Source organism: Mytilus californianus, unplaced genomic scaffold (genome assembly GCF_021869535.1).
Source record: "Mytilus californianus isolate M0D057914Y unplaced genomic scaffold, xbMytCali1.0.p SCAF_4, whole genome shotgun sequence".
Lineage (NCBI taxonomy): Eukaryota > Metazoa > Mollusca > Bivalvia > Mytilida > Mytilidae > Mytilus > Mytilus californianus.
In genome coordinates, this window is record NW_026262690.1 from 47,610,493 (window position 1) to 47,633,006 (window position 22,514).

Consider the following 22,514-nt stretch of genomic DNA (forward strand, 5'->3'; position numbering starts at 1 on the left):
CCAAGCTTATAGTTACGTCAACCAGACGTGAGTGTTTTCGACATAAGACTCTTCGGTGGTGCTCAGATCAAAACAATAGTAAGGCCAAATCAAATACGAAGTTAAAGAGCATTAATCCCCATAAATTCCGAAAAGTTGTGCGAAATACGGCTAAGTAATTCGGAAGATTAATTTTCTCCTATCCATGTTACTTTGCGTAAATTCAATATGTTTGACTAGTTAACTATAACACATTATAAGATAAACGACTTCACAAAAATAAAAAGGTATTTTATTGTCGATGAAATATCTTAAACAAAAAGAAACGTAAGTGAATGACTCCTTGTCTATAATCCTTTTAAATAAGTATCTGTCTATTGTTTTTCAATATAATAACAAAAGCCGAATTATAAAAGAAATCAAATAACAAAATATATATAGAAATTTTTATTCGATGACTGTTCCTCAAACAAATAAACATTGTGATAGGGGTATAGTAAACTGTATTACAATAACATGGAGGACTAAGAAAATAATTAAAAATCTTTTAAAAACCTTGAATGGTAGGTGAATTCTTCTTTTCACTAAATTATTATTGTAATTAGGTCAATGTTGGTGTCGAGTTTCAAAACATTTAAGAATAAAGATATAACAGAATGGTAAGTTTTATTTTTTTTGCGTGCGATTTTATTTAACAAGTCAGGAATATATTAGTTCTTCTCAATATCTATATTTGTTTTTTGGTTTTAATGTCTCATTTTTCAATACTCTGGAATCTGCTAATATTTATATTTAGTATTGTTATTATAAATCACGATAGTAATGTATATTATTTTTCAAACAGGCGTCTGATTTTACAGAAGACCAGTTGGAAGGTTGGTATTAACACATTTTCAATACAACAAAAGATAAAAAAAATCACAATATAATTAAACAAATCTGCTTTGAGAAAATAAACAGTGTTTAAATATTGTAACGTAAAAATCAAACTTGAGCATGGTGTTGTGAGTGTTTGATTATAATAAATATGTTTTATCATACTCAAATGTTTAGTTGGTCCCATATGAATTCGATACATACGTTAACATCATTTCATTTGTCCTTTATACCCCCCCTGAACCGATGAAGGTCAAATGATACAATTCAGTCTGGTGGACAAAATTTGTAAAACTGACATTTAATATGGATAGATTATAACATGCTATTTTTTGTATTAGCCCAGGTACCATGTCAATGACAGTATCCTAAAATATGTCCTAAGATATGTCTTAGGACATTATTTAGGATGGTATTAAGGCGTGTCTGAGACATGTCTTGGGATGTAAAACAAAGCTATCTTAGGACAGTCCTAACTACGATGGTCCTAGGACCATCCTATCACTTTTATTCTATTAATAAAGATATGAAGAGAATTAAATGAAATACATTTTAATGAATTTCAGTGTATATGTAAAGGGCGCGATGTCGCATCTTTTATGAAAAAAAATTCACGCAAAATGAAGTTTTAACGTAATACCAATAGATACATTATTATGTATTATTAAAAATGATAAATAAATTTCAAACAAAAACTTAGCTGACAAAACTTTGTTAGAGGCTATTATCGTGCTGCAATTTAAGTTATATAAACTAGTGTTGTCCACTCGATTTCATTACACGTATTGAATAATAAAGGCAACAGTAGTATACCGGTGTTCAAAAGTCACAAATCGATTGAGAGAAAACAAATCCGGGTTACAAACCAAAACCGAGGGAAACACATCAACTATAAGAGGAAAACAAAGGAACAAAAGGAACACCGAAGTGCAACAAAAACAAACGCCAACACACATAGAAACGAACTATTTGATAACACTGCCATATTCCTGACTTGGTACAGGACATTTTAAGAAAATGGTGGGTTGAACCTGGTTTCATGGCATGCTAAACCTCCCGCTTTATGACAATGTTAAAAAATATCGCTAAAACACTATATGACAGAAATACAGCACAAACACACGCAAGAACATTCATAACAGAGAAACGCACAAACAAATAATATAATAGTCGACACAACATGCAAACCACAGAACAACAACGAACATATTCCATCAACGAAAAACACCACAGGATATAAAAAACAGTGACGCGCACGTAACTAACATGCAATCTCGAACTTTATACAATTATTTTCACAATATTCGTCCAAACAATTTTCATGACAATGATGGTATGGAAAAGCTATTTTACAATTATTTGGACTACAAACGATAAGACATAACAGATAATCCAACCGAAACCATAACAGAAACATCAAAATAAATCCATTAATGTTGGATGTACAAAACACCGAGACACGCCGCACAGCAATGCAAATTCACATTCAGTATAACAGTCATATTCGGGAATACGACAACGATGGTATTGAAAGGCAATTTTATAATTTTTTGGACTACAAACGATAAGACATAACAGATTATCCAACCGAAACCATAACAGAAACATCAGAAAAAATACATGAATGTTGGATGTACAAAATACCGAGACACGTCGTATAACAATGTAAATTCACTCTCGGTAGAACAGTCATATTCGGGAATAGGTCACGTTCGGTACTTAGCAGACAGACGACATAGATGTTAAACCACAATCTAAGACGTGGTAAAAATGTCATTAGTTAGTTTAGACACAGACACATCGTATAGATCAACCAATTCGTGATGGTGTCCATAAAATTTACGGAGTGTCATTTTTAATCTAACCTCCTCATAACTCTGTTAGGGCAGTTTCTAGGTAAGGAGCATACTCCTGTATATGAAGTCAGTATAGTGTGAACATGCACGAGCATAACGTACCAATTGAGATATGTACACACCATACGACGGAGCAGAGGGTATGTTACTGCAGAGAAATGGGAAATTGATAATTTGATAATCAGCTATAGTAAGAAAAGAAGTCCAACTTTTTCTGAAACCGAAATTCAAATGTTTTCCCATTTTTTAATTATTATTGTACCATTTGGTCAGGTGCAAAAAAATGTTGCTTACATTGATAGAATTTTTAAATTTCAAAAAAAGGGCAGCTCGGATTATTTTAAATGAGCGTAATAATATGAAATTGTCAAACATACTTTTTAGAGATCTGCGATGAATGCCCATTTCAGATGATTTTGTATATAGAAAAGCAATTTTAGATATGTGCATCAGGTTAGTTCTAGAACAACCAGACAAAGTACTCGTTATATGCTTATTTTTCCAAAAACTAAAGCTATTGAATACTATAAACGCTCTTTGTTGATATCTGAAAGTATCGTATGGATCAAATTTTTCTTCAAATTTTAAATAAAGTAACACAATTGAATCTTTAGAAAAAAACATATATTGAAGAATATTTTGTTTAATAAGTTTAATTCTAATAACAGTATAAAAATTTGATATTTGTATTAGTATTTTTATTGTTCAATTTAGGCCATATTTGTTGTTTTTATTTCGACTTAGGACATTGTAACTTTTAGGACTATCCTAATGTATATATCCTAACTTTAGGACTAAATTTAGGACATATCTTATCTTAGGAGACTTTCTTTAATCTGACTTAGGACTAAGACGTGTCCTAAGACCATCCGTAGACACGTCCTAGTCCTAAGACAGCTTCGTTGACACGGTCACTGATATTTTTGACCTCGACTAAATTGTCTCTCGTCAGTTATAAATGTATCGGGATGAAAACAAGGTCCGAAAGAACTACACATAGTCAGTGCGGACCAGAATATGAGCTGATATATACTTGTAATAAAAAAAAAATGTACTCATATCGAATTTTGGGTTGATATGGGTTTTAATGACAAAATTCGTTATATTTTTATTCTTGTTTATAATAATGTTTTCGGCCTCTAAATAAAGGCAGCAGTAGTGTACCGATGTTCATATTTCGTAAATCGATTAAAAAGAGACAAATCAAGGTAATAAACAAAAACCGAGGGAGTAGCATGAAATCCGAAAGGAGCAAGACCGAATGTATCGACGAGGTATTAAAGGGCGCCAAAAATAGGCAATACGAATTTTCATACCAGATTTGGGATTTGATATTATTTACAAGTCTAAATTTGTCGTATATTAGCTATACCAAAAGGCAATATTCAAACAAATATGTATTTATTCTAATGAGATATAATTCGACTTTTCCTGCTCATTTATTTTAAGCCATATAATAAAATTGAGAATGGAAATGGGGAATGTGTCAAAGAGACAACAACCCGACCATAGAACAGACAACAGCAGAAGGTCACCAACAGGTCTTCAATGCAGCGAGAAATTCCCGCACCCGGAGGCGTCCTTCAGCTGGCCCCTAAACAAATATATATACTAGTTCAGTGATAATGAACGCCATACTAAACTCCAAATTGTACACAAGAAACTAAAATTAAAAATAATACAAGACTAACAAAGGCTAGAGGCTCCTGACTTGGGACAGGCGCAAAAATGCGGCGGGGTTAAACATGTTTATGAGATCTCAACCCTCCCCCTATACCTCTAGCCAATGTAGAAAAGTAAACGCATAACAATACGCACATTAAAATTCAGTTCAAGAGAAGTCCGAGTCTGATGTCAGAAGATGTAACCAAAGAAAATAAACAAAATGACAATAATACATAAATAACAACAGACTACTAGCAGTTAACTGACATGCCAGCTCCAGACTTCAATTAAACTGATTGAAAGATTATGTCTTCATCATATGAATATCAGGCACAATCCTTCCCGTTAGGGGTTTAGTATCATACCATCATAACATATATGAGAAGAACATAACCCGTGTCATGCCAACAACTGGTTTTTAAATAAATGTGTTTAGTGCCGATGCAAAGACCCTATAAGTGAATCAATATTAACGCCAAAATATGCAATCTTTAATGACCTGACAACAGTATCGTAACTATATCCCTTCTTAATAAGTCTATTTAAAGGTTTTGTTAGCTTCAGAGGTGAATACTGACATTTTTGTGCTTTATAAAGAATATTTCCATAAAAAATTGGATGTGAAATACCTGAACGTATAAGAAGTCTGCATGTTGAGCTATATTTACGAATGATGTCCTTATACCGATGATAAAATTTAGTAAATGTTTTGACTAGTTTGTGATATCGAAAACCCTGGTGTAATAATTTTTCAGTAATACATAAATTCTCTCGTTAAAATCTAAAACATTGTTACATACACGAGCGAATCGTACAAGTTGAGATATATAAACACCGTAAGATGGTGACAAGGGAACGTCACCATCTAAAAATGGATAATTGACGATAGGAAATGAAAAATCATCTCTTTTATCATATATTTTAGTATTAAGCTTTCCGTTAATGATATAGATATCAAGATCGAGGAAAGGGCAGTGGTCATTGTTAGTATTAGCTTAATTTAAAGTAAGTTCAACAGGATAAATTTCTTTAGTATACACGCTGAAGTCGTCATTATTGAGAGCCAAAATATCATCCAAATATCTAAAAGTATTATTAAATTTGTGTATCAGATGTTGTTTCGATGGGTCTTTGCTGATTTTTGTCATAAATTGTAACTCATAGCAATACAAAAAAAGGTCCGCAATAAGTGGTGCACAGTTAGTTCCCATTGGAATTCCGATAACCTGACGATATACGGAATCTCCAAAGCGAACAAAAATGTTATCTAGTAAAAATTCAAGGGCATATATAGTATCAAAGCATGTCCAATTGACATAGTTTTTTTGTTTATTGCTACTAAAAAATGACCTAAAAGAGTTTGAACATATATATTCACATTCTGACTTTTTAAATGCCCATTTAATTAGGTGTGTGAATTTTTTCTTAATGAGAATGTGAGGCAATGTGGTATATAGGGTAGAAAAATCAAAACTTTGAACAGATTCAAAATCACCAATATATGCATGTAATTTATCAAGTACTTCCAACGAGTTCTTGACACTCCAAAAGTAATTAATTCCACTATTTTCGAAGGCCTTATTTGAACAATTTATTATCAGGTTTTTGATTATACCAAGTGTACTGGTAAGAAGAATAGACAATTTAGTAGTGGAACAATGGCTTGAAGACGAAATGAATCTATATTTGTAAGGTGTTTTGTGTAGCTTCAGAAGCCAAAACATAGTTGGGACTTTCATTGTATTTGGTTCTGCATGTAAAGCGGTAGCTCAAAGTTTATGTTTGTTACAGATGTCGTTTTCTGAAAATGGAGTCAGTTGGAATGTTGGTGAATTGGTGATTTCTTTTTTCAGAACCTCAATGTAAAATTTACGTCAAACAATAATAATATTATTAGCAGCTTTATCGGCCGGGACAAAAACAAATTCCTTGGCTAGTTCTTTTAGTTTATGTTTGATACGAGAAATAGGTTTATTGTGGTTATTGTTAAGAGTAAAATGCTCTTTAAAATGTTGAATACGTATATCAACTATGTTCATTACTGAATTAAAAAAAAGAGTCCAAAGATTTTTTTGTCAGCTTTTTCCCGTTTTATCCATTTCAAACAGTAAGTATGGAGTGAGTCGTGGATGATATTACGACACTCATTCCAATTAATAATTGACGGGGGACGATATTTAGGTCCTTTACTGAGGAATGATTTTAACTCTCGGTCTTGAACGATGTTAAGATCTCCTGTTATAACATGGGAAATGGGTCCATAAATGTATTCTGAATTACTGCAATTACATGAAGTAGGTGTATTTTCACTGATATTAACATCTTTACACAATTGGCTATAATTAAACACAAATTTCCGGGTAGATTTCTTGTAAATATAACAAATAAGAGGGAGCTCAGTATTATCAAAATATCCCGGAATTTGTTCTTTAACAGAATGGTCGTTAAAAATACCGCCAATATTTACAAAATCAAAACCTTTATTGACATACTTTATTTTAATAAACTGTTTTTTATGATCTTCAGGGCGATCAATTTTGGGAAACAGTTTAGAATAACAATATGCCATTATAATTTGAACGATTTCATACTTAGGACTGCTATATGAAATTGTGCTGCAATCCTCAAAAATTTTATTTAACTTATTAACCGGTAATGAACAGAGCTTTGTTAACAGATAATGTCTGCCGTTGTTTTTTGAAATAGAAATTAGGTCCGAAATATTGGTATGATTGGTCCGAAATTTTCTTTGATTGCGATTTTTTCTACGACCATGAGAACGGTTTTTACGAACAGTTTTAGAAACTATATCCAAAATGTTAACAGAATGCATTATACATGAAGTCAAAAGGGAAAATCAAACAAAGTACGTGTATTTGAGACAACTACGGACAAATGCGCATATTTTTTTCTATTTTTTACCGTTATATCGTTCAATTCTCTCATAAAGGATCGTGATTATTCAGGCACGATATAGAAATTATGTGTTCGCTGTTGGTGACTTTGAATGTGAAATTTATACTCAATTTAATTCACTTGCTCATGATAATATTTGACATCGAATTCTTTGAACATGGCTCATAGTTAGGTAATATTATTCATCAAGTATTCTCAAAAACCAAAAGTTTTGGTTACAATACCTATAAATCATAGAACAGTCACAAACAGGCTAATATCAATTTTGCCTATGGGAATTGCAATAGAAATTGATAGATACAAAATAAAGAAAAGCGCAGCGTTTTCGCATATTTAAAAGATCTATATATTTGTTTTAGAAATACAGAATTTATTTAAACATTTTAACAAGAAAAAAGATAAAAAGTTATCGTCAAAGGATCTTGGTTTACTCATGAGGGCCTTTAATCAGAGTCCAACTGAAGCTGAACTACAGGATATAATCAAAGAGATAGATCAGAGGGGTATAATATGTGATCTCATTTATTGATATATAGCATGTGTTGTTGACTGTGTATGTTTATGTTCAGAATTTATTATATATTTTTTCAAATAGTTTTGTTTTCTTTGGAGGTTAAATCAATAGCTATTACCGGATAAATAAATTTGTTCTTCATTCATTTTTACACATTTTTCTTCTTAATGGATGCTAGTTTTCGTCCAATGTTTTTAATCGCCATAAAATAACTGATAGAAGGAACAACAAACATAATCCATCAAAAAACGAAGAAAATGAAAAGAAAAAAACCAAAATGAGTTAAATAAATACTTGTATACAGTATTAACAATAGACCATGTGCTAATGTAAAACTTAATTTCAGGAAATGAGGGGATAGATTATGAAGAATTCTTGGAACTTTTGTCAGATGCTATGAAACAACAATGTACCGATGACGATTATAAAGATGTGTTTAATGTGTACGATTCGGATGGTAACGGCATTATTTCATCTGATGAATTCAGAGCAGCTATGAATTCAATGGGAGAAAATTTATCCAAGGAAGAGGCAGAAGAAATGATAATGGAAGCTGATTCTGATGGAGACGGACACATAGATCTGGCAGGTAGGCAAGTAATACTAATGGTACAGTCAAACGGGTTTTTCATAGTACTGAATATGACATTGACTTTAAACAAAAATTGTTAGAAGAGTGTCAGATTAGAAATATAACTTCGGAAAAAATTATAAGGCTGAGGATCTGGGAAACTAGTACGAAAAAAAGGTTGGATTTTAAGAGTAAAATTTCCACGTATTAAAATCATTCATGGAAGAAGGATTCTTTAGTTTTATTAATTCTATTTTAGTTGGAGTTAAACGGAAGGGCCACAGCATCCAATAATAGCTTCGGTAGAGGTTTCATGTAGTACCTTGCTTTTCATACTTCGTTTATTATCTACACAATATGAATAAATAAAGATGAACATTGTACATGCTTAATACAAAAGGAATACACGCAGCAAGTATGACAAAAGTGATTAAAAATATACAACTCGTAAGAAAATACAGGCACAAACACCAGACCATTAACAAGGGAAACACGTTAGCCCATTCACAGGAAGATATTAAAACATAATGAGTGGAAAACATACCAAAATACCAAAAAGCAATATAATTATCCCGGAGTATTAAAATTCATGTGGAAGAGTTTGTAGGATTTCATAAATAAGAAGTAGTTTTGACAGCTACACAACAGAATTTTAGTGAACTATTTTCTCGTTTATATTTGTATTTTGTGACATAATAGTTCTTTTCCTATATCTTCAGAATTTATCAAGATGATGAGAGAGAAGTAGGAAGACTTATCTTAATACGGAACACACTACGTTAAATAAAATGTTAACTTGAGAGTTGCATAATATGTCATCGATTTGATATGAACGTAGACATCATAGTCTTTATAAAAAATTATATATGTATTTATTTAACTTATATTATTAGCATTGATAATGATATTCGAAAATAAAATGTAAAAAACACTGGCATAGGTTTTTGGCAAGTGTGTTTTTGAAAACGATTAACCCAAAAATGTGCATGTTGTTTAATGAGATGTAGTTTCTTATTCTATCTTCGATTATGGCCAATTTATAAGAGAGGATTTTTTCCAACCATGCTGTTGAAATGTGTTATACCCAAAACATTATATGTTAATCAGAATTTTGTTTTGTTTAAAAAGACGGCTTGCGGTGTAATTTTACATAAAACAATATCACTTTCAAACACTGGAATATTGACTAAGCAACGGTCTATGAGTTGAAATTAATAAAGCAATACAAAGACCCAACATCTCACTTCAAAAAGTTATTCCGAACAAATGGGTGCAAAAAATATCAACTTCCCTACCCTTTGGTTAAAAAGATTAAATCATAAGCTGCTTCATGTTTATGATGTAGCATTTCTTGGAATTAAACTCAATGTCTCATTTTTTCGTAATTTAATATTTTTTTCATTATGTAACATTTCTTGGAATTAAAATGAATGTTTCACATGTTTGCACATATCTCTAAGATTGCAACTCATCTTGGAATTTCTGGAGGTCTTTCGTTGATTTAATGTGTCTTAATAACAGTCAGTCATCTGCAAATAGTCGGACGACCTGTGATTCCGTAAGATCTTTTTATGGCAGATGAACAGTAAAGGTCCAAGGACAGTTCCTTGTGTCACACAAAAATCACCATGGTCACTGTTTGGATGTTAATATGCAGGAAGTTTGAAAGTTAAATATCAATGTTCCCTGTTCTCCCGTGACTAGTGAGTTTCACTGGTACTTTCTTGTGAGGTCTTCGAGTAATCAACGATAGGATAGTCATATTATATACTAGAATGGTCATCGTGTAACCTAATTGTTAACAGTATTTGAGTGATACAGAAATATCCTGAATGGAAGCCATGATCGAGGTCTGTTAATATATTGTTTTGTTTCAGATGCTGAAGGATATTTTTGTATATTATATGTTCCATGATTAAGCATAAAATATATATGTCAGTGAAATGTGGGCTATGTTCACAAATCTTACGACTGAAATCGATAGTATAAGTTCTACTGAAATATTTATGACTTACGATCATTTTTTTTCGTAAGAACATAAGCGGAACATATCCTTGGTCATATGTAACACAGATATGCAATAAATGTCAACCAAATATAATTGCGTCCGTAAAACTTTCGTAAGATAGACTTCAACTTTACCGTTTGGAACCATTGGTTTAATAACTTCCTTGTGAGCAGCATGATTTCATGATAGGAAATGCAAGCCCCGGTATGTAGTATCAACTGGGGGCTATGTACTCGATTGGCAGGAGCTGCTTGAATGTTGCTACACGCGAATGGAAAATTCACCTTGTTCATCCCGGGATTTTGGTGGTGTTCTTGTTGCTCATTCTTTAGTTTTCTGTGTTGTGGTTGTGGACTGTTGTTAGTTTTTCCTCTGTTATTATTTTTGGTCATAATCAATTATTTCGAATTATGGTGTTGGTATCCCTTTTGTATATTCTCCCTCTTTTAAATCAAAATGTACCACCAAACTATAAAAGGAAGCGACATTTACCATGACTGAATAAGTTACTAAAGAGGACGGTCAAGAGGAAAGGAAGACTCCACAAACATGCAAAGCGCACAAACAAATATACAGAATACAAAAAATATATGCAAAATACAAACAGACATGCAGAAGTGAATTTAGAAAGAGAGTATGGTATCATCGGCATCCTCACAAATAACTCCAAAGAGAAAACTGAAGTCATAAACACTCAATTACATACAATATTGACAGGACCAGACTGTTATGAACCAAGTACGAAACCAGTACCAATAAGAACCAAAACATAAATCACAAAACGTACCATTACAGTACCTGGAATTGAGGAATTCCTAAACAACATAATTCCATCCAAGGCTATGGAACCAAGCAGAATACCTAACATTGTTCTAAATCCTGTACAAAGAACTGGCACCATATATTACATCTATATACTTCTGTAAACAAAGGGAAGATGCCGAATGACTTGCTAAGAGCCAATATATTAGCCGTAAACAAAAAGGGTGTTATCCGCACCGCCGAAGCTGCTTGAATGTTGCTACACGCGAATGGAAAATTCACTATTAGAAAATTGAAATCAACTTATTTGTCGTAAAGTTAAGTTCTCAAACTATCATCGTTGTCAATTCTAGATGAAGTAGACTTATTTGTATCAGTGGTATACTTTATTTTCAGTTGCGAACAATATTGTCACCATTTTTCGAATAAATCAGTGAAATGTCATAATCTATGTAGGGGAACGTAAAGTTAATTGTTAATGCCTGCTTCTTTTCATTTTTCCCGACGTCTGGCATCTGCCTCGTAACAAGTCGGTCAGAAGGGCAATACAGTTGGTTCCATAGGAATGCCGATTGTCTGTTGAAAAACACGTGCTCAAAACATAGTTAATATGTTATAAAAACAAATCAGTAAGCATCTTGGTGATGTCAGTTTCAGAGATTTTTTGTTTGAATCATAGTGGTGGTTTTTTTTCTTTTACACTGAAGCACCATTTGTCTCTTCCTTTACGTTTCTCATGGCAGCCCTTGTATTTACCGTTTGATCTTCCAAATATATAGCTGGAAAAACTCTGTTCAGCAAAAAATGACCATCAAGCTCATGCCAGTCTCATCTCTGAAAAATATTACCTATATACCTTCATATAACATAAGGTCAGAGACATGTAATATATATCTCTGATAAGGTATATAGGTAAAACCATGATTTTCAGCTGAGCTTACTATAACAAAATATTCTTGTTGCATTGTATCAATTTTTGGGGAAAAAATATAAGCTGCACGATACAGACGTCTTGGAAACTTTCGTGTTCGTGAATATACATAAAATATTACCCTCTATCATCTTTACTTTCGGAAAACAAGTTGGCTGTCTATTTCCGGAAAATACTACACTAGTTTCACCGATTCCGAAGATTTTTAGACACCACTTCCGTTTGTTTGTAAACAGAAATTTAATTTTGCAAAGAACACAGTTTTATGGTGTTAGTCCAAGTTTATAGTACATACAGAAAATATTTAGCATTTAAATCACAATGCATATGATTTTTAATGATCAAATACAGGCTATAATTCTTAGACATTACGTTTTGCTTTCACTTTCACTTCCAAGGCGTGTCAGAATGGAAAACCACAGCTCTGCCACCGAGTTTATGTTAAAACAGCAAGTTTAAATTTTATTAAAAAGTAAGAACACAAGTCAACTTACAAAAATGTATCAGCTGTATACTCAAAGCATAATTTTGTTAAACCAAAAACGATATTATTGAAGAAACAGCTTCATGTCAATTGTCAAACATCAAAGAACAACTTAATCCCTTTTGACAGATTTGCCCAAGTTTTGGGATTCTCAGAAAATTGCTTCAGACTCAGATTCCCAAAAGGGATTAAGAACAACTGGGACATCATTCGTTCTGTCGTACATGTATGAAACAGAGTCTGTTCTTCAAGTCTGAAGGCTTGAAATAGGTTTATTTGTGTTAATAATGAACAAATATTGTTTATAGTTTGTTATTTTTTTCATGTTTTGAATATATGATTCTTTTTTAATCATTTATAAACAGTAAAATTGATTTTCGATCAATACATATATTCACTCTGTATCTGTATATATAAGTTAAAGATACCAATTCTGGCTTTTATCCAACGGGAGAGAGGGACACCTATTGACAGTGTTGGAGAGCTGCCTTGAAGCTCTCAACTGTATTTGCACATACAATACTGTCTTCGAGTTGGTTCCAATGTATTATGCTCTTGTCAAAGAAAAAGTTCTTAAATGGATCCGTATTATATGGAATAGTGTCTAGTGCCTTCGTATTGTTCTGCACTGAATTTGTCACTATGTATGAGACTTTCAAAGTTATCAAATTTTTTCAGTATAATTTTTCTCTTGGGTTTACTTTTAACCAGAAAATCGTTAGGATTGATAGCTGGGACTAAACCCTCAACCACTTTGTACAGAAATACCAGCCGTTGACTTGTTCTTCTTGACTGTAGATTGTCCAGTTCTAACTCTGCTAGCATGTTGTGTATTAATGGTTCTGTATAGAAGGCAGTCATCTGCAAAAAGTCTGACCGATGATTTAACTGCATCTGGCAGGTTGTTAATGTGGCAGAGGAAGAGAAGAGGTCCTAGTACAGTTCCATGGGGAAAACGAGGGTCAACTGAACCTTCTTCTGATTCCTCTCCATATACAACAGCTTTCAATTTCCATTTGGTTAGGAACATTTCTAACCATTTGTTGAGTGGTCCTCTCACATCTGTCCATATTCGTCCATTTTATGAAGTAGTTTGTTATGCAGCACAGTGTTGAATGCTGTTGAGAAGTCCAGGATAGCTACATGTACATCGGTTTGTTTTCCTGTGTCTAAAGATTTCATGAAGTCACATAGTGTGACTAGCAGTTGGGTTTCACAGAAATAGCCCGACCTGAATCCATGGTTAAGTGATGTAAGTACCCTGTGCTTCTCTAGATGTTTAAGCATATGTCTACAGATAATATGTTCTAGTAACTTGCACGGTACAGATGTTAGTGATACTGGTCTGTAGTTTTCTGTTGTGTGTTTGTCTCCCTTTTTGAAGACACTTGAAATATTTGCATTTAGCCAGTCTCTTGGTACATGTAGTGTACCGGTATTTATGGATTTTTTAAATATTAATGCAAGTCCAGGTGCTAGTTGTTATGAGCATTCTTTTAATATTCGGTTTGGTATTCCATCTGGGCCTGATGCCTTTGATGTATTTAGTTTTTGAGCAGCTTTTGAACTCCTTCTGATCTTATATCTAAAAGCGGTATTGTATTCTTTATGTGCTTTGATGTTTTAGGTAGTGTTTTGTCATTATCTCTTGTAAATACTGAGCTGAATTGCTTTATCAGTAGTTCTGCGTTCCCTTTGCTGTCGTTAATTAGATGGTCGTTGCTTTTAATGGGTGATATTCCTATATTAAATTGTTTTCTTGATTTTACATACTTCCAGATGAGTTTTGAGTTGTTGTTTTCTAGCCCTTCTAGGATGGTGGTATTTTGTATCCCCATTCATCTTTCCTGATTTGCCTATTACATTCTTTTTGAAAATGTCTATAGTTTGTCCAGTTCTTTGTTTTCTTTGCCTGCTGTTATATTCTTGTTTTCTTCCTAAACATTTTCCTGATTTTGTGATTTATCCAAAGTACAAAATGTAGGCTGGTTTTTGAGTGGATGAGTTTTGATGGTATATGTTTGTCCAGGTTTGTATAAAGGTCTTTCTTGAACTTGTCCCATAATTCCTGTACTGTGGCACCAGTTTTATACATGTCAGTGATGTTGGTTGAAAGCACTGTACCGACTTTGTTTATATATGTAGGACTCTTAAAGTACGATGGGGTGCTAAAACGCGATGGTCACGCTAAAGTACAATGGTCTACGCTAAAGTGCAATGGTTTGGTACGCTAAAATGTGATGGTGTGTGCTGTTCAATAGAACACGCTAGAGTCTGATGCCTCAATACCCTAAAGTGTGTTTTTCCGCGAAAGTATATTTGTTCATGAAAGTTGGCAACATTAAGCAATGTAAACAGCATTCTGACATTACAAGCCATTTGTACAGACAAAAATGGACATGCCAGAAAACCAGAATATTTGTCCAGGATTTTTATTAGACAACGAAAAAGAAGAAAGAAATGAGACAACTATCCACCCAACACCAAATGTAGTTGATGTTTGCAACTAATAACCGTACAGCCTTCAACGTGGAGTTTTGGCCGATGCCACATAGGAAGTTATATAGGGCCACACAATGACCAGTGTAAAACAATTCAAAAGAGAAAGACAACGGCTTGATTTGTAAACAAAACAATAAAACGAAAAACTAACAGAAACACAGCAAAAAACAAAAACCATTGCTGAACACCATTTCCGTTACACCATCACACTTTAGCGAGCTATACCATTGCACTTTAGCGTGTTATACCATCGCACTCAAGTGGGCAATACAATCGCACTTTTACCATCACACTTTAGCGTGTCACATAATCGCACTTAAAAAAACAAACAACCATCGCACTTTAGCGTTTGCCACCATCACACTTTAGCATTTGCCACCATCGCATTTTAGCATAGACCATCGCACTTTAGCTTGACAGTCGCACTTTAGGGTACCATCGCACTTTAGAGTCCTACATATTGTTAAAAGGCTAATTTTTGTATTATTTGTGTATTAGACATTACAAGAAATTTGACTGTGACACCTGTTATCTTAAATATTTTCTTAGCATCTGAATGAACTCTATAGAACTGTCGCAATTAATTAGTGCTCTTTATCTATGGCCATAAAGTCGCCTCTGTAGAACACTTAAATTTTATGATTATTTAACATGTTTATCATTCAAAGATAAAGACACATTTAATGTATATACTGGTCAGTTTTAAGGTTGTTGCTCGATGTGAAAAGTTGGTTACATGTTTGCAATATATAAATATTGTATATGAACTCGATGTTGTCTTTTTAATTAATATTGAGGTGTAACACATATACATAAACATATGTTGTCGACCAGGTTCATAATGCGCAAGTAGGATTAACTAAATATTTGTCTAAAATATAGAACCAATTTTCTTAAAAAATCTTGTATGAAGCATATTATATGTTAAAAAAAAACATATTTTCCCTCAAGACTCTTACATACATGTAGTCTATGTCCAGGGTCACCATTTCCAGTGATCAGGAAGTCCGAAGTTTAGTGAATATATGTATTAAAACCACTTTTGCAGTTATTCATTGATTTAAAAAGATTCATATTACCAGTAATAAAATAACACATTATAAACTATATTTTATTGTTATTAGCACTAATAAACCACTATTAGGCCTCCAGACTTGAACAGACTTCTACAGACTCTGTTCAGTAGTACCCTCATTCATTACATGCAACTGATTTAGTAATTAATATCTCAAAAATGGCTTGCTCTTAAATGAAGCAGAAGCATCCACACCATCTAGCTACATGTTGCTCTAAATTTCTTTTTGTCTAGACAATATGTTGTGAATAAATTTGACATAGATTACACTACATCTGACAAATCAAATTTCTAGTGATTTGTTTATATTGTCAATTACACATTTGGCAAGGTACAAAATGTACATGTAAGTATGTTTTACTAGCATGACTTTATAATGAAATATAAACAATCTGATTTTTCAGAGGATCTATTTATTTTTCAGTTTTAGAACAATGAATGATAACTAAAGATGTTTAAAAGAAAGAATCCAACAGAATCAGATGAACCAGCAGAAAAGAGAAGTAGACTATCTGATGAAGCAGTAACTGAAGGTTTGTACAATTAACACTTTTCTCTAACATTATCTCTGACTTTTTGTATTTAAAAATGGTTCATCTTTACAGCACATGTATATTTGACACTGTATATTTAAGCTAGAACTCCTAGGATTCTCAATAAGGAGCATACTTACATGTGTCCTGGACTCTTCATATCAGAAACCCATGACGCCTCCAGGTTATGCAGGTTGTCCTATCATCAATACTATCCTTTGGCTGTTGAAAAGACTATGAAAAGGTGCTACTTGTCAATATTTTACAGGAAATTGAGTTACGTTTTCATACATTGCTTGCAGAAAAGGTAAAATCCAAGAGAAATGAAAATAAATGATGCAAGTGATTGGCTAATGCTAACAAGATAAAATGCGAGGAAATCAACATTAGTTTTCATTTAAAGCACATGTTTACCAGCAATAAATAAGTCAAAGGTAGATAATTAATTATATTTAAATTTATAATTATGTTATCTATATAAAAACAATGGAAAATGTAAACAACTGTAGGTTAGTAATAGGATAAGTTTGTAGTTGATGCATTTGGCAGATGGAGAAAATTTGAAAACTAAGTGAATCTTGAAATAAGTTAAAAACAAATTCATTGCAATATATATAATTAATACAAAACTCCATTACTTGTACAATTCCATTGTTTGCATTGGGAGTATATTTCATTAAGACAAAACTATGAAATTTATAAAATTAAAAGTATTTTTCAACAGTTGCACTAGAGTAAATTTGTAATATTACTATATATATATATAAGCTATATGGTATGAGCTGTTTATCATGTAAACACCTAAGGGCAAGGGTTTAAACAATTACAAATCATTGTATGGCCATCACAATGAGAAAAACCCATACTGTATGTGTTTGAATTGGGAGGAGTACAAAGATTCTGTTGTTTGTATATATAAATATATATACTACATGTATATTTGTATATATAAATATATACTACATGTATATTAACCTAACTAATCCAGTGTTAAAAAAGATCCTTTCATTGGAGCATGTGAAATTAGCCAAATTAGACCACCGTCAGATTAGGACTACAAACATGTTTTTAAATTACTGTCCTATGGACTCGATCAGAATCAGCTGGCACTTAATCTCAAAATATATATATACCAGTGAGAATCCTGAACTCCCTGTTAGGTTAATTTTATATATATAGAATTATTTTCCAATGTACAGCCTTGGTTATGTTTTGGTTGTAGGAATAAAGAGTTGGATTATGCCTTTGAGACAAAAAGCTAAAACTAGATATTTAGAGGTCACTAATGCAGTCTTCTCAAGAGTTCACAACATATTGCATATGACAAGCTTCAAATGACTGTTCATCATTAATAGACAATTTTGTGAACCTGACTTTAACACCAAATTCCTATTTGGACATTAATAACCACTGACAAGGCTACACATATAAACATATTGCAGAAAAAAACTAGTTATATGAATATTTAACTCCTCACATATACCTTAAAATTACTGTATATTAATACTATATATATAGATGTATATGCTTGGAAACAGGCCCTTTAATTATATTTAATAAAGTATTCGTATTCGTATTCATATACAAAATGTATTTGCTTGATCAAAAAAAGTTCAAGTTGAACTTTACTATTTGAATTGAAATTATTCTTTCATATCATGCTATGTGCTAATTATAACTTAAGTAGGCCATATATTTATAAACATTTTACATCTCCCAAACACTACACTGAATATGAGGATATTGACTGAATATAATACCTACCATTGTTAAATTGATCATAGATCATGGCATGAAGGAATCATTTCTTCAATAATTCATTGTAATATACATGTATATTAAATTATTGTATATGATATATACTAAGCACTTGTATATTTATAATGACTCGCACAAATAGCAAAAAAGTTAAATTGTAACAACCATATGTGTGTTTTTTACCATGTTACCAAGTTCTAATTTAAAACATTGTAATTGGAACCTTTGATACTTAACTGTTTTCTTGTTAACTCCACTTTGATCATCAATTAGGGTAGATATGACTTTTATAGAAAGTACTCACTAATATTGGCAATACTTTGTTGTAATATTAAGTTTTTAACTTTGTTTTGTTTTGAAATTTTGTTTGTATGTAGTTCTTCTTTCAGATGATGGAGAGATTGACATTACTGAAGAGAACACCAGTCTACAGGATACATCTACTAACCAATCACCCAGCAGTTCTTCTTTTAAAAGTATCCTGGGAAAATTTATTCCAAATTTATCTTGTATGTATTGAGTGAATATTCTTAAGATGAATATAAAGGAGGAAGTATGATAAGAGCCATTATTTGGCCCCTGAAATTGCAAAAACAGTAAAGTTATTCAAGCCTTCATTTTTGTGGTTCAAAATTCTGTGTTTTATGGATGAATTTTTTCAGCACTAAATAGGATGGAACCAATTACCAAAATGCGACATAAATTAGCTGCATATATTTTTTTATTTTCATTTTGGGGAAAATATTACAATGTGTGTTTGTTTAGATCAATACTAGCAGCTTTTCCAAAATCGAAAGAAGTTTCTAGATTGATACCTCTGTAAAACTTGATGGTAAGATTTTTTCTCAAATAATGCTGGAAGCTAAAGTTATTGGGAACAATCAGAAAGTTTTTCAGGTGTCCTTGCATCTTCCAAACTGGAAGAACCACAGAAGAAATCTAATATCCATCTTTTCTTGACCATGTTTACATTTGTAACATGCTAAGAATATAGTCCTCCTACAACATGAGCACTATCATATAATAAGACCTAAGAACCTAAAAATATGGATATATAAATGCACATGATCTCTCCCTAGACAGTAATTTGGCTCTTGCTCCACGACCTACAAATGTTATGGTTATGTTGACAACACAAAATGTACACATGAAATAAAACAAGTTATTAAATTTTCTTGCTAAATTGAAAAAGATGAATGAAATACATAAAAATGTACCCTAGGAAGAACACTGTTATTTAGGAATCTAATAATTGAATTGGAATATATTAATGAAAGCGGTAAACAGGAGCATCATTCTAATATCATAGGCCAGGCATAGACACCAAATTTAATCTGAGTGGAAATTTTGATGTGTCTTACAGCAAATTATAATTACGAATATCATGATTAAATTTATGTTTTGTTTCTCTGAATTATAATAAATTTTGTGAATTTAATTGCTTCAGGGAGAAAAACTGGAGATAGTCCAATTGTGACTGAAAAGGGAGACAACTCCATTGAAGGTATTTAAGGTTTATTTTAATGATTTTACCAATAATGATTTTATTGTTGTCGAAGGATTATTGACAAGGTACATAAAAAATATATTCATTAAATAAAAATAATAACAAGTCAATGAATATGAATATTTCATTTAAATTAAATGTAGTTAGAAATTATTTGTCGGTGATTTATAATTTTATAGGCCACTGGTTTCATGTATGAGTTGATATTTATCATGTAATTTCAAATTTTACAGACTCTTTTGTGATAACATGGATGCATGGTCTGTTTAGAATTTTGTGAGTTAAATGTAACTTTCTATCATAAAAGTTACAGTAATTTTCATTAGAATTTGGATATGTAAAGATATGTATAGCAGATATTTTACTTATCAAAACAGACTATTTTATTATTGCATACTACTATTACTGAATATGTAAATGAATTTCAGATGAAAGTTCAAGTGGTTCAAGATCTAACAGAAACAGTTTATCTCCAAGAAAAGCAAGTTCTGCTTTTACAAATTGTAAAGGTAAGAATATTAATAAATGTTGAGTAAGAGACCACAAGCTAACAATACAATAAAACCAGAAAAAGTATTGACTTATTTAGTGCATATTATACTTAGAACTCATTATGCAGGAATAAACAAGAATAAGAATGGTAACATCAGTTATAAGATTAATAACATCTGTAAAATGCTTTTATCCGACCTCGGGTAAATTAATTGTGATTGGTTTACACTGTGGTGACCCTTATGCATCAGTAGAGGGTCAATAGATTTCATAAGGTTATCATGACATTAAAGCTTTTATGTTTTGTAGTATCATTTTTGCCTCGCCTGCGACAAAAGTTGAGGAAAGCCAGACATAGGGATTGTATTTCAGTCGACGCTCCGGCGACGGTGTCAACAACTGTTAAGTTTTATGCTTAAGTTAGTTTGATAGGAACTAGTTGTGATAGATCATTAATATTTAATATAAAGTTGCATTACTATCAGTACATATCAGTTTGATGACTATTTTGAGGCCCTGCCCCCTAGGACATGGTCCAGTGACTTTGAATTAATTAGCAATTTTCAATGTTAAGTTTTCTGCTTAAGTTAATCTGATAGGATCTACTTGTGATAGATCACTGATGTTTTGTATGAAGTCACACTACTATCAGTACATATCAGTTTGATGACTATTTTAGGCCCTGTCCCCTAGGACATAGTCCAGTGACTTTGAATTAATTAGCAATTTTCAATGTTAAGTTTTTCTGCTTAAGTTATATTGATAGGAACTATTTACAATAAACAACGATATTATCTGTAAAGTTACATTACTGTCTGTGCATCTCAGTTGGTCGACCATTTTCAGGCCCTGCCCACTAGATTATGGTCCAGTGGCTGAATTAATAAGCAATGTTGCTGTCCATCAGATTGTCTTTTTCTGAATTTTATGCTGATAGGCAAGACTTATCTCTGTGTCAACATTTTATTTAAATATGAGTTTGTTATTAAATAATAAATTATCATGTTCACTTATTTTTATTATGCAGCAAAATTTTAAGTCTCATAATTTGTCAGATGAGAATATTTTTTGGTTTGGTTAAAAAAACTACAGATTCAATTTTTTTCTCATTGAATACTAGGGATCTCCATGACCTGTTTTATGATGGCGCACCGCCATCGTTACAACATCTTCAGCCATTGTTAAATTATTTTTCGCCATTGTCAAAAATTGTTTTTGTTTCACTAGCCGTCGCCATTTTTGTAAGCAATTAAAATCAATTGCATGTGATTGCATAACCCTTATTGTATTATAATCCAGATGGTCCTCCTGATTACAGTTTTAAAGCCATGAGGTATATCCGGCTAAAGAGTGCTAATCACTTGTACAGGTAGATCGACACACCTGACAGGAGAACACTTGATCAAGATGGAGATTGATTGCATTATTTAATTATGTTTCAGAAAATGCTAAGGAAAATTTAGATTAAAAAATAAATTTTAAATCCAGTTACGAAGAAAAAAGTTTAACAAGTCGAACGCATGCTTTTATATTGACTTATGAAATCAGCATCCCCTTTTTTAAATGAGTACTAAATAAGATGTAAAACAGAACATAATTTCATGCCAAATAACACGAGTCCAGCAATTATCGATAATATTGAATTACTTTACAAGTTTAATAGTAAATACATGAATATTAACAGCAACTTGATAATCTGAAGAAATTTCGTATCCTAATTCCGAATTCATTTCGTAGTTTACAATCAAATTAATGCATCTGGTTTACATTCAGAATCAAAAGATGCATGTTGCACAGTCTATTACTATGAAATTTGCAATTTAAATTCATAAAAACCATTTTAGTTGTAAACATTTGCCCTCATAATCTTTCTTCAAAGTTTTACAAAACTTCTTGTTGATGCTGCAAATTGTCGATACCCGTTCAAGACTTCTGAATTTGACAGTGAAAAAAGATCCCCCCGATTTTGAAGTCCTAATCAATTACCAAAATAGCAAGAAAACAATTTGGGAACCTTAAGGACAGTTTGTGGTCATGCTTGACTAAGGGGGAGCCATGCAGGCTTGACATTGGAATTGTTACAAA

General features: G+C 32.2%; 2 protein-coding genes across 6 annotated transcripts in view; both read left to right on the top strand.

Moving 5' to 3' along the window:
• The first annotated feature begins 447 nt into the window (after positions 1-447).
• LOC127738158 (calmodulin-like) lies at positions 448-9,312 on the top strand. 2 transcript variants are annotated; one of them, XM_052249301.1, is made up of 5 exons: positions 448-542; positions 824-854; positions 7,652-7,795; positions 8,153-8,395; positions 9,097-9,312. In XM_052249301.1, the coding sequence occupies exons 1-5, from the start codon at positions 540-542 to the stop codon at positions 9,123-9,125; spliced, it is 450 nt and encodes a 149-aa protein (XP_052105261.1). In that variant the 5' UTR covers positions 448-539; the 3' UTR covers positions 9,126-9,312. The 2 variants fall into 2 exon arrangements, with proteins under 2 accessions (XP_052105261.1, XP_052105260.1); XM_052249300.1 differs by lacking the exon at positions 448-542 and adding an exon at positions 582-638.
• Positions 9,313-12,296: 2,984 nt separating this feature from the next.
• The window catches only part of LOC127738139 (uncharacterized), a 28,152-nt gene continuing 17,934 nt past the window's right edge, over positions 12,297-22,514 (top strand). Inside the window, exons 1-5 of one of the 4 annotated variants that reach the window (XM_052249270.1) lie at positions 12,297-12,550; positions 16,564-16,672; positions 18,820-18,939; positions 19,878-19,934; positions 20,366-20,446. In XM_052249270.1, coding sequence (XP_052105230.1) covers positions 16,591-16,672; positions 18,820-18,939; positions 19,878-19,934; positions 20,366-20,446 — 340 coding nt within the window. In that variant the 5' untranslated portion in view covers positions 12,297-12,550; positions 16,564-16,590. The remainder of the gene's footprint in view (positions 12,551-16,563; positions 16,673-18,819; positions 18,940-19,877; positions 19,935-20,365; positions 20,447-22,514) is intronic. The other 3 variants (XM_052249272.1, XM_052249271.1, XM_052249273.1) reach the window with 3 other exon arrangements.